At 38.0% G+C, this 13393-nt stretch overlaps 3 protein-coding genes across 3 annotated transcripts; all 3 read right to left on the bottom strand.

The window, feature by feature from the left end:
- Positions 1-726: 726 nt before the first annotated feature.
- LOC149178022 (uncharacterized) lies at positions 727-1725 on the bottom strand. The gene has a single exon (XM_089420241.1). It carries the CDS (start codon positions 1469-1471, stop codon positions 1097-1099), a length of 375 nt encoding a protein of 124 aa, XP_089276367.1. The 5' UTR covers positions 1472-1725; the 3' UTR covers positions 727-1096.
- A 296-nt stretch (positions 1726-2021) lies between these two features.
- On the bottom strand, positions 2022-5984 carry LOC149178023 (uncharacterized). The gene has a single exon (XM_089420242.1). The coding sequence runs from the start codon at positions 5639-5641 to the stop codon at positions 5279-5281; it is 363 nt and encodes a 120-aa protein (XP_089276368.1). The 5' UTR covers positions 5642-5984; the 3' UTR covers positions 2022-5278.
- A 2126-nt stretch (positions 5985-8110) lies between these two features.
- LOC149178024 (uncharacterized) lies at positions 8111-9917 on the bottom strand. Its single transcript, XM_089423526.1, has one exon. The coding sequence runs from the start codon at positions 9591-9593 to the stop codon at positions 9231-9233; it is 363 nt and encodes a 120-aa protein (XP_089279652.1). The 5' UTR covers positions 9594-9917; the 3' UTR covers positions 8111-9230.
- Positions 9918-13393: the final 3476 nt, after the last annotated feature.

The raw sequence follows: 13393 nt of genomic DNA on the forward strand, positions 1-13393 counted from the left end.
TCGTACTTGGGATTTTTAACTTTGTTCTAGATAAACAGTTAAAAAGCTCATTGAAAGATGTATATATACCATAGATATAAAACTGTTGTACATCTATGATGTGTATTCTAATCCATGCATTTATTAAGAGGGGAGATGAAACATAATTTTGCGCATATATTCATTCAAATTAAAGTTAATAATCATTTTGAAGTATTAAATGGTAACCATTAGAATTATTAGTGAAGAATTTAAAATATAATTTGAGTTTAATTTATTTTTGTTTATTGTATTTTCTTATTTTATATTTTCTGAGTTATTATAAAAATAAATTCAAAAATTATTTTATATTTTCTGAGTTATTATAAAAATAAATTTAACAATTTAAAAAATAAAATAATTATAAATATTAATCATTAAAATTTACAAACTTTTTTTTCAGAGAAAAGATTATCATAGATTTATATTAAGAAAATATAAAGATCTTTTAACTATTATCGATTAAATAAATTAAGTTTTTAAGTTTTTACAAATTTGAGTCAAATATCATTATCATAGATTTATATTAAGAAAATATAAAGATCTTTTAACTATTATCGATTAAATAAATTAAGTTTTTAAGTTTTTACAAATTTGAGTCAAATATCATTAGAATCTGTTTTTTTTTCCAAAATATGATAGTAAGAGGGTTTGAATTCTATTTTTGATAATAATTTTAATTCAACACTATCAAAAATTCATAAAATATTTAAATTTTGAAACTCATAAAACCCAAAATCTTGACGCTTCACCAAAAGTTTAGGCCAGATTTTATCAAATTCCCCATACAAATTTCATAATTTTTTTGAGCAAATTCGAAGCCTCCTTAGGTTTTGAGCCTGCAGTCTGCCCTATTAAAATCCAAAAGACAATTAAGTCTCAACCAGTTTAAACTACGCTACACACCAACAATTTGTTTGAACATAGGAGTCGTTCTCGAGAATCGAACTCAAACTAGAAAAATAAATTTTAAAACATACAGACGCTGAGAGATGGGCATTCGGCTCTTTAAGCGACGACGTTCTCCTGGATGGTAAGCAGAGGAGGCCTCGACGACCTGCTTTTCAAACTCCAGTGCTCAAACGTCTTCTCTCGGCCGGATCATCGAATCTACGCTCCTCCGCCGCTGCGCCGCCTTGGTTGCCTCTTTTCTGGCGGCGGCGTACAGCCTCGTCGCCAAGGCCAATAAATTCTCGGCCGACTGGAGGGCCAAGAGCGGCAGCAGAAAGTATAGCTCACCCACTCGGAGCTCCTCCTCGGGCTGCAACGCCGGGGAGATGGCTCCGTACAGATCACGCGAGTTACAGATGAAATGGCGTGGGTGGTTTTCCAGCACTCGCTTGGCGCTAATGGGGGCTGCAAATTCGTCTACCTGGCCGTTAAGATAGACGACCCTGATAACGTCGGGACTCACCACCTGCGTGCACCGGGCGCACGAGGCCGTCGATCCCATAACAATTCTTCTTCAGTGAAAAAGGTAATCACCGAGGTGAATGCAATGCTACAAGAATCGAACGCGGGACAAACAATTGGAGGCCAACCGCCCCAGAATGCGCAAAGGGCGTAAAACTTACCCTGGAAGTTCGAGATTGTGGAGCATCTGCCCTGGAAGTTCGAGATTGTGGAGCCAGCAGATGCAGAGAATAAAGGGCGTCGAAACTTTGGGCAATCGCAGGATTTGTGGTTTGGGGTTTGATCTTGCGCGTAGAGATTTTCATTATTGATCGCGGTACATGATAGAAGAATGCTAGCTTTACGTCAACGGTGCTACAGTAGAAAAGACAGCAGGGAATAAGACACATTGATAGCTAGCTCCCATTATTTGACTGAATTCGCCTCCTAATTGGTTCTTTATTGAGTAGTCAAATTTGGTGGAGATTTAGACACGTCAATGGAAGTTTCACTACATATCTATAGCCACCCATTATTTGACAGAAATTGTCTTCTGATTGGTCCTTCATTAAAAGTCAAATTGGTTAGAAATTTAATAATGTATAGATGATTCCGCCGATCATGAATAGTAAGTGGGAGGACTGAAATATATTCAAATTCCAATCCCTTTTGAGAGTTAAGAAGATATATATAATTGCGAGGGTTTAATTAAAAAAATTGTACACCATAGGATTATTATCACACCTCTTCTAGAAATATGCTGGTTGGTTTAGAGATAAAAATTATATATAATTTCGAGGATTTAATTAAAAAAATGTACAAGGTTGATTAATTATCACACCTCTTCTAGAACAATGCTTGTTGGATTGTTTATGCATTTTTCATGTGAACAGTCTAAAGGTAGATGATTTTGATAGCTGAGTGTCATATGTCAATGAACAGTGTAAAGGTAGATAATTTTGATAGCTGAGAGTCATATGTCAATGAATTAAACGAAGGTGGTTATATGTTCACATAGATCTTTAATGGAGGGATATCTTAGTTGGTACCATGATGTCATCTCTTACTTGGTGCGATATATTTTCCAATAAATGTTTTTATCAATTTACTTCAAATTATTAGCCGGGAAATGTCTTTTATCTCACCAATAAAAAATATATACTAATTTAATATTTAGTTAAATGTTATTTTAATATTTAGTTAAATGATAATTTTATAATTTTATTGTTATTATTATTATATATTTCATCATCCTATTAAAAAGTTTGTTTGTTAAATTTTTTAAACACTTTTGCTTCTCTTATATGAAGTATAGTTGTCGTGACTCTAGGAAATTTATGTCGTGGGCTAAGCTCTTTGGACATTTTTTAGCTATGTGGTATTAATATTTGAGCTAGTATAGTTTGGGCATATTAAATTTGAACTATTTATCTTTGTATTAACTTTGTAGAATTATTATTTAATCTATTCTTCAAATTATAGTTGAAACAATTTCTAATTATACAAAAAAATATAATAAGCCCAAAATCATGTATATAGAAATGGCAAAAGTTTTACAGAGCCCCAAGGCTTTTTACAACAATGGGAAAACACTGCAAAAACCACAATTTTGCCTCACCTTGGCCAAACTCCAAAATTTGGCAAACCCCAAATTTCAGTTTGCTACATAATTGTGTGGCATCTCAAATTGACCTGTAGAAAAACCCTAAGACAAATCTAGCCTAAATGCTCCTACCCACGCCAAGAAAGGTGCGACCTCCACTCCATGCATCAACTTGTCGCACAACGCCTTAATCGAGCATGTTCTGGTAAACACTCATCTCACCTATCATTCTAATCAACTACTCGCTAGTCTAGGTTGATTCACCCATTTAGCCAACTATTGACCTTTTCGATGTGCCAACCATTCCATTCATTGTTTTTTCACCCATGCTTGGACATTGAGGAAACTTTGAATTTGGCTATTCCACCCACGTGAGCTCTCATGCAAGTTTCCAATTAACCGTGGGAGTGCCCATGCCATGGGACTATACCTGTGACGTTGCAACTCAGCATGGCAACCCAAAACGACCTAAAGTGTGGACTAGGCACCTTGGGCACTCGTTCCTATGAGTGGGATGCCATGCAATATCACAGGGTTATTGGGCATGCTCCAACCTCAAGTTCTAGGAGCATTACATTCTCCCACACTCCAAGTCATTGCCACCCTCAACAATCTCAGAGCTATCAATCCATGATGTATATCCTCCAACTAACATATATTTTGTGCCCACTTCCATAACAACTCCTTCATTTCCCAACCATTCTTCTCCTATGGAGCATCCTTCCATCAAACAAAGTGGATGCACGTAATGACTCAATTTTGCTTGGGTCATCTGTCTATTTGACATGGTTTCAACTCGATGAGATTAAGTGGATTGTGGATTCCCATAATATTTTAGGATTATATGTACATAGGCAAGGTCAATTATTTGACTTTGCCCATGTCCATCTGATCTTGAATCTTCCAGAATCAGCAATGAACATAAAGATGCATGTCTCAATTGATGAGCACCAGTATTGCGGCAAGAATGTTGTAACTCCTAGGGCTACCAACTTTACTCTATCAACCAGGGGTTCATACAAACTTGCGGGTGACAATGTTGTATACACAAGTAAATGTGATGGGTCTACTCTTTGTCATTTCTAAGCTGGCGATAGACCACTAAGGTTTCTCAAACCATACTTCTATGGATTCAGAAGAAGCGTGATTACCAATGAGGAAAAGAGAAATCTACACTGAGAGAAAGCTTGTCTACCGCAGTAAGGAAAAACACTGAAATCAAATGCTAAAACACACAGTTTTCTAACTAACTACTGAGAGGTTATGCTTCAAAAGAATGCTAAGTTAACATGTATGCAATCCTACTGTCCTAAGCATGCAAATTCAAAACATCAAACATTCTACCCCTATGCATGTAAATGAATAAATCTTTTTGTCCATTTTTTATGTGAAAGTGTGAAAGCTAATCTCTTTTAGTGATGTCACAGGTGGCTTAGGGATGATGGTGAATGGTCAGAAGATTTGGGATACAAGTAGGGGTCATTTTCTAGCTTCCTAGAGGCTTTTTCCTCAATTCGGCCTCAAAACAAACCACTACATGTAAACCTACAGGATGTCCTAATGCATTCTACAAGATGTACTGAAATCCTACAAAAGTCCCCTGTATTTCTACAAGATACCACTGAAAAGAAAGATGGGGATACTAGTAGGGGTCATTTTCTAGCTTCCTAGAGGCTTTTTCCTCAATTCGGCCTCAAAACAAACCACTACATGAATGTCCTAATGCATTCTACAGGATGTCCTGAAATCCTACAAACGTCCCCTGTATTTCTACAAGATACCACTGAAAAGAAAGATGTTGAAGGTGATAAAAGGCTTAGAGAAAGTGACTGGTAGATGTAATGAGGCAAAAGAGTGCCTAGAACCACTTCAGAAATCAAAACCAAAATTGGAGGATGACTGGATTTTCTCAACAAACTTAGAGAAGTACGCTGCACACCAAGAATACTGCACTATTACAATCCAAAGGACAAAATTAAGTCTTAACCCGTTTAAACTACGCCACACACCAAGAATACTGCACTATTACAATCCAAAGGACAAAATTAAGTCTTAACCAGTTTAAACTACGCTACACTCCAAGAATTTGTTTGAACATAGGGGTCGTTCTCGAGAATCGAACTCAAACCAGAAAAAGAAATTTTAAAACGCACAGACGCTGAGAGATGGGCATTCGGCTCTATAAGCGACGACGTTCTCCTGGATGGCATGCAGAGGAGGCCTGGACGACCTGCTTTTCAAACTCCACTGCTCAAACGTCTTCTTTCACCTCCGGATCATCGAATCCACGCTCCTCCGCCGCTGCGCCGCCTTGGTTGCCTCTTTTCTGGCGGCGGCGTACAGCCTGGTCGCCAAGGCCAACAAATTCTCGGCCGACTGGAGGGCCAAGAGCGGCAGCAGAAAGTATAGCTCACCCACTCGGAGCTCCTCCTCGGGCTGCAACGCCGGGGAGATGGCTCCGTACAGATCACGCGAGTTACAGATGAAATGGCGTGGGTGGTTTTCCAGCACTCGCTTGGCGCTAATGGGGGCTGCAAATTCGTCTACCTGGCCGTTAAGATAGACGACCCTGATAACGTCGGGACTCACCACCTGCGTGCACCGGGCGCACGAGGCCGTCGATCCCATAACAATTCTTCTTCAGTGAAAAAGGTAATCACCGAGGTGAATGCAGTGCTACAAGAATCGAACGCGGGACAAACAATTGGAGGCCAACCGCCCCAGAATGCGCAAAGGGCTAAAACTTACCCTGGAAGTTCGAGATTGTGGAGCCAGCAGATGCAGAGAATAAAGGGCGTCGAAACTTTGGGCAATCGCAGAATTTGTGGTTTGGGGTTTCATCTTGCGCGCAGAGATTTTCATTATTGATCGCGGTACATGATAGGAGAATGCTAGCTTTACGTCAACGGTGCTACAGTAGAAAAGACAGCAGGTAATAAGAGACATTGATAGCTAGCTCCCATTATTTGACTGAATTCGCCTCCTAATTGGTTCTTTATTGAGTAGTCAAATTTGGTGGAGATTTAGACACGTGAATGGAAGTTTCACTACATTTCTATAGCCACCCATTATTTGCCAGAAATTGTCTTCTGATTGGTCCTTCATTAAAAGTCAAACTAGTTAGAAATGTAATAATGTGCAGATGATTCCGCCGATCATGAATAGTAAGTGGGAGGACTGAAATATATTCAAATTCCAATCCCTTTTAAGAGTTAAGAAGATATATATAATTGCGAGGGTTTAATTAAAAAAATTGTACACCATAGGATTATTATCACACCTCTTCTAGAAATATGCTGGTTGGTTTAGAGATAAAAATTATATATAATTTCGAGGATTTAATTAAAAAAATGTACAAGGTTGATTAATTATCACACCTCTTCTAGAACAACGCTTGTTGGATTGTTTATGCATTTTTCATGTGAACAGTCTAAAGGTAGATGATTTTGATAGCTGAGAGTCATATGTCAATGAACAGTGTAAAGGTAGATAATTTTGATAGCTGAAAGTCATATGTCAATGAATTAAATGAAGGTGGTTATATGTTCACATAGATTTTTAATGGAGGGATATCTTAGTTGGTACCATGATGTCATCTCTTACTTGGTGCGATGATGCGATGATGTTTTTAAAGAGGAAATTATATTTTTCAATAAATATTTTTATCAATTTACTTCAAATTATTAGCCGGGAAATGTCTTTTATCTCACCAATAACAAATATATTAATTTAATATTTAGTTAAATGTTATTTTAATATTTAGTTAAATGATAGTTTTATAATTTTATTGTTATTATTATTATATATTTCATCATCATATTAAAAAGTTTGTTTGTTATTTTTTTTAAACACTTTTGCTTCTCTTATATGAAGTATAGTTGTTGTGACTCTAGGAAATTTATGTCGTGGGCTAGGCTTTTTGGACATTTTTTTTAGCTATGTGGCATTAATATTTGAGCTAGTTTAGTTTGGGCATATTAAATTTGGACTATTTATCCTTATATTAACTGTGTAGAATTAATCTATTCTTTAAATCATGGTTGAAACAATTTCTAATTATGTAAAAAAATATAATATCATTGAGCAGCGTCAAAGTAAAACCCAAAATCACGTTTATAGAAATGGCAAAAGTTTCACAGAGCCCCAAGGCTTTTTACAACAATGGGAAAACACTGCGAAAACCACAATTTTGCCTCACCTTGGCCAAACTCCAAAATTTGGCAAACCCCAAATTTCAGTTTGCTACATAATTGTGTGGCATCTCAAATTGACTTGCAGAAAAACCCTAAGACAAATCTAGCCTAAATGCACCTACCCACGCCAAGAAAGGTGCGACCTCCACTCCATGCATCAACTTGTCACACAACACCTTAATCGAGCATGTTGTGGTAAACACTCATCTCACCTATCATTCTAATCAACTGCTCGCTAGTCTAGGTTGATTCACCCATTTAGCCAACTATTGACCTTTTCGATGTGCCAACCATTCCATTCATTGTTTTTTCACCCATGCTTGCACGTTGAGGAAACTTTGAATTTGGCTATTCCACCCATGTGAGCTCTCATGCAAGTTTCCAATTAATTGTGGGAGTGCCAATGCCATGGGACTATACCTCTGACGTTGCAACTCAGCATGGCACACCAAAATGACCTAAAGTGTGGACTAGGCACCTTGGGCACTTGTTCCTATTAGTGGGATGCCATGCAATATCACAGGTTTCTTGGGCATGCTCCAACCTCAAGCTCTAGGAGCATTACATTCTCCCACACTCCAAGTCATTGCCACCCTCAACAATCTCAGAGCTATCAATCCATTATGTATATCCTCCAACTAACAGATATTTTGTGCCCACTTCTATAACAACTCCTTCATTTCCCAACCATTCTTCTCCTATGGAGCATCCTTCCATCAAACAAAGTGGATGCACATAATGACTCAATTTTGCTTGGGTCATTTGTCTACTTGACATGGTTTCAACTTGTTGAGATTAAGTGGATTGTGGATTCCCATAATATTTTAGGATTCGACGTACATAGGCGAGGTCAATTATTTGACTTTGCCCATGTCCATCTGATCTTGAACCTTCCAGAATCTGCAATGAACATAAAGATGCATGTCTCAATTGATGAGCACCAGTAATGTGGCAAGAATGTTGCAACTCCTAGGGCTACCAACTTTACTCTATCAACTAGGGGTTTGTACAAACTTGCGGGTGACAATGTTGTATACACAAGTAAAAGTGATGGGTCTACTCTTTGTCACTGCTAAGCTGGCGATAGACCACTAAGGTTTCTCAAACCATACTTCTATGGATTCAGAAGAAGCTTGATTACCAATGAGGAAAAGAGAAATCTACACTAAGAGAAAGCTTGTCTACCGCAGTAAGGAAAAACACTAAAATCAAATGCTAAAACACACAATTTTCTAACTAATTACTGAGAGGTTATGCTTCAAAAGAATGCTAAGTTAACATGTATGCAATCTTACTGTCCTAAGCATGCAAATTCAAAACATCAAACATTCTACTCTTGTGCATGTAAATGAATAAATTTTTTTTGTCCCTTTTTTATGTGAAAGTGTGAAAGCTAATCTCTTTTAGTGATGTCATAGGTGGCTTAGGGATGATGGTGAATGGTCAGAAGGTTTGGGATACAAGTAGGGGTCATTTTCTAGCTTTCTAGAGGCTTTTTCCTCAATTCGGCCTCAAAACAAACCACTATATGTAAACCTACAGGATGTCCTAATGCATTCTACAAGATGTCTTGAAATCCTAGAAACGTTACCTATATTTCTACAAGATATCATTGAAAAGAAAAATGTTGAAGGTGATAGAAGGCTTAGAAAAAGTGGCTGGTAGATGTGATGAGGCAAAAAAGTGCCTAGGACCACTTCAGAAATCAAAACCAAAATTGGAGGATGACTGGATTTTCTCAACAAACTTAGAGGAGTACGCTACACACCAAGAATACTGCACTATTACAATCCAAAGGACAAAATTAAGTCTTAACCCGTTTAAACTACGCTACACACCCAGAATTTGTTTGAACATACGGGTCGTTCTCGAGAATCGAACTCAAACCAGAAAAAGAAATTTTAAAACGCACAGACGCTGAGAGATGGGCATTCGGCTCCATAAGCGACGACGTTCTCCTGGATGGTATGCAGAGGAGGCCTGGACGACCTGCTTTTCAAACTCCAGTGCTCAAACGTCTTCTTTCACCTCCGAATCATCGAATCCACGCTCCTCCGCCGCTGCGCCGCCTTGGTTGCGTCTTTTCTGGCGGCGGCGTACAGCCTGGTCGCCAAGGCCAACAAATTCTCGGCCGACTGGAGGGCCAAGAGCGGCAGCAGAAAGTAGAGCTCACCCACTCGGAGCTCCTCCTCGGGCTGCAACGCTGGGCAGATGGCTCCGTACAGATCACGCGAGTTACAGATGAAATGGCGTGGGTGGTTTTCCAGCACTCGCTTGGCGCTAATGGGGGCTGCAAATTCGTCTACCTGGCCGTTAAGGTAGACGACCCTGATAACGTCGGGACTCACCACCTGCGTGCACCGGGCGCACGAGGCCGTCGATCCCATAACAATTCTTCTTCAGTGAAAAAGGCAATCGCCGAGGTGAATGCAGTGTTACAAGAATCGAACGCGGGACAAACAATTGGAGGCCAACCGCCCGAGAATGCGCAAAGGGCGTAAAACTGATCCTGGAAGTTCGAGATTGTGTAGCCAGCAGATGCAGAGAATAAAGGGCGTCGAAACGTTGGGCAATCGCAGGATTTGTGGTTTGGGGTTTCATCTTGCGCGTAGAGATTTTCATTATTGATCGCGGTACATGATAGGAGAATGCTAGCTTTACGTCAACAGTGCTACAGTGGAAAAGACAGCAGGGAATAAGAGACATTTATAGCTAGCTCCCATTATTTGACAGAATTCGCCTCCTAATTGGTTCTTTATTGAGTTTCATTTGGTGGATATTTAGACATGTGAATGGAAGTTTCAGTACATTTCTATAGCCACCCATTATTTGACAGAATTGTCTTCTGATTGGTCCTTCATTAAAAGTCAAATTAGGTAGAAATTTAATAATGTATAGATGATTCCGTCGATCATGAATAGTAAGTGGGAGGACTGAAATATATTCAAATCCCAATCCCTTTTGAGAGTTAAGAAATATATAATTGCGAGGGTTTAATTAGAAAAATTGTACAGCATAGGATTATTATCACACCTCTTCTAGAAAAATGCTTGTTGGTTTAGAGATAAAAATTATATATCATTTCGAGGATTTAATTAAAAAAATGTACAAGGTTGATTAATTATCACTCCTCTTCTAGAACAATACTTGTTGGATTGTTTATGCATTTTCATGTGAATAGTCTAAAGGTAGTTGATTTTGATAGCTGAGAGTCCTATGTCAATGAACAGTGTAAAGGTAGATAATTTTGGTAGCTGAGAGTCATATGTCAATGAATTAAACGAAGGTGGTTATATGTTCACATAGATTTTTAATGGAGGGATATCTTATTTGGTACCATGATGTCATCTCTTACCGGGTGCGATGATGTTTTTAATGAGGAGATTATATTTCTCAATAAATATTTTTATCAAATTATTCAAATTATTAGTTGGGAAATATCTTTTTTCTCACTCATAAAAAGATATATTAATTTAATATTTTGTTAAATATTAATTTAATATTTAGTTAAATGATAATTTTATAATTATATTGTTATTGTTATTATATATTTAATCATCATATCAAAATTATGGCTTATAATTTTGTTTATTAGATTTTTTAAATATTTTTGTTTTTTTATATGAAGTATAGTTATAATGATTCTAGAGAATTCACATCGTGTGCCAAGATCTTGGATATTCTCTAGCTATGTGGGATTAACATTTTTCTTCCCAAGGGTTAGTGTAGCTGGATATTCTCTAGTTATGTGGGATTAACATTTTTTCTTCCCAAGGGCTAGTGTAGCTTGGGCATACTAAATTTGGACTACTTATCTTTGTATTAGTTGTATAGAATTAATATTTAATCCATTTTTCAAATTATAATTGAAACAATCTCTAATCATGCAAAAAATATAATATCATTGAGCAACCTCAAACTAAAACCCAAAATCATGTACATAACAATGGAAAAAGTTTACAAAGCCTTAAGGCTTTTTACAACAATGAGAAAACATTGTCAAAACCACAATTCTGCCTCACCTTAGCCAAACTCCAAAATTCGGCAAACCCCAAATTTTAGTTTGCTAGATAGTCGTGTGGTATCTCAAACCGACCTCCAGAAAAACCCTAAGAGAGATATGGTCCAAATGCACCTACCACCACCAAGAAAGGTGCGGCCTCCACTCCACACATCAACTTGTCACGCAATGCCTTAATCGAGCATGATGTGGTAAACACTCATCTCACCTATCATTCTAATCAACCGCTCACTAGTCTAGGTTGATGCACCCATCTAGCCAACCATTGACCTTTTCGATGTGCCAACCATTCCATTCATTGTTGTTTCACCCAAGCTTGCACAATGAGGAAGCTTTGTATTTGGTTAGTCCACCCACGTTTTCTCTCATGTAAGTTTCCAATTAACCCAATGGTGGGATGGGACTATACTTGTGATGTTGCAACTCAGCATGACTCCTCAAAATCACTTAAAGTGGACTGAGCACCTTGGGCACTCATTCCTATTGGTGGGATGCCATGCAATATCACAAGTTTCTTGGGCATGCTCTAGCCTCAAGCTATAGGAGAATTACATTCTCCCATACTCCAAGTCATTTCCATTCTCAACAATCTCATAGCTATCAATCCATGATGTATCTCCTCTGACTAACGAATCTTTTGTGCCCACTTCCATAACAATTCCTTCATTTCCTAACCATTCTCCTCCTATGGACCATCCTTCCATAAAACAAAGTACTTATGCCATCGATTATTGCCAATCCTAGTGCTATTGTGTGCCAAGATCTCCTCAACCTCCATTTTGGGTCAATCAGTAATCAATGTGGATGAACACAATGGCTCAATTGTTCTTGGGTCATCTATGTCTACTTGACATGGTTTCAACTCCTTGAGATTAAGTGGGTTGTGCATTCCCAGAATATTTTGGGATCTGATGGACATAGGCAAGGTCAATTATTTGACTTTGCTCATGTCCATCCGATCCCAATTCTTCTAAAATCTACAATGGACATAAATATGCCTGTCTCAAATAACTAATATGAAAGATAGGAATATGAGCTTTAAAGTGAAATGGAAGCTCCAACCTATATGCAACTTCTATCATCCTCTTAAGTACCTTGAACGAGCCCTCAAATCTCTAAATTAGTGAATTTCCATCCCAATTAATAACATGAACGACTCCATACTCGACCTTAAGTCAGACAACCTTATTACTGAGACAACTTGTTCATGGTGCTGGAAATATGTCAACCAAGGGGTCTCCCCAATGTGAAGTCCCAATTAGACCTCACACTGTTTGGAGTAGGATCCCCATTCGGAGTATGGCCTAGTTGTCAGTTATCTTAAAGATATGCCTTGGCTCTGACTATCAACAAGAGAGAGGAATGTAAATGTGCCTTCAAAAAGTAAGGGGTGTGAGCATGGTGAGTGCTCGATCGTATGTGTGTCAAAGTTATTTCACTGCAAAAGGGAGGAAAAGTGATCCTCTAAGAGAGAGGTAGTAGTACCACCCTAGTAGAGACACACATAAATGAGAAGGATGCTTACAACATCAAGCAGAATAGTCCACAGAGATGTGACGATCGGTGCAACCAAAGTAATGAGGAGGATATGTCTAATATCCAACGCAATATTCCACGAGGATGTGACAACGATAATAACAATTACAACACATTCTTAATATGATAGTACCAAAATAACTGAAATAGTTCAACAACTTTATCATAGGTGAAATCAAACATGAATTATAAACATTCACAGAATAGTCTTACAAATATCCATAATCCATGCATGAAGAATGTGCTAGCCCATAATGCTTCTTATATTAAGTAAAATTTCCAAGACACATGTATACAATGAACACCACTAGCTCCAATAGAGGAGCGTTGGATCCACTCCTTTCTCCCTAAATAACTAACTTATCTCTCTAATCCCTTGCAGGAGGAGCCAAGGTGAAAATTCCTTTACTCATACAATGAGGGTGTATATATAACCAAGAGGTGATGCTTCATCTTCCTTGTGACTCTTTAACTACCCTCATAACTATTTGAATTCCTATGACTTTTCGACCTTACATGACTCTTCATATTTTGAACGTGTCCTTTGGACTTCCACTTTACAATACATTTCGAATAGGTAACTACATAATCCACACTAATGATGTGGCATATGATGACTTGTGACTGTAG

Source organism: Pinus tabuliformis, chromosome 4_1, assembly GCF_031772625.1.
Source record: "Pinus tabuliformis cultivar Carrire ecotype Pingquan chromosome 4_1, CPIR1, whole genome shotgun sequence".
In the NCBI taxonomy this organism is placed as follows: domain Eukaryota; kingdom Viridiplantae; phylum Streptophyta; class Pinopsida; order Pinales; family Pinaceae; genus Pinus; species Pinus tabuliformis.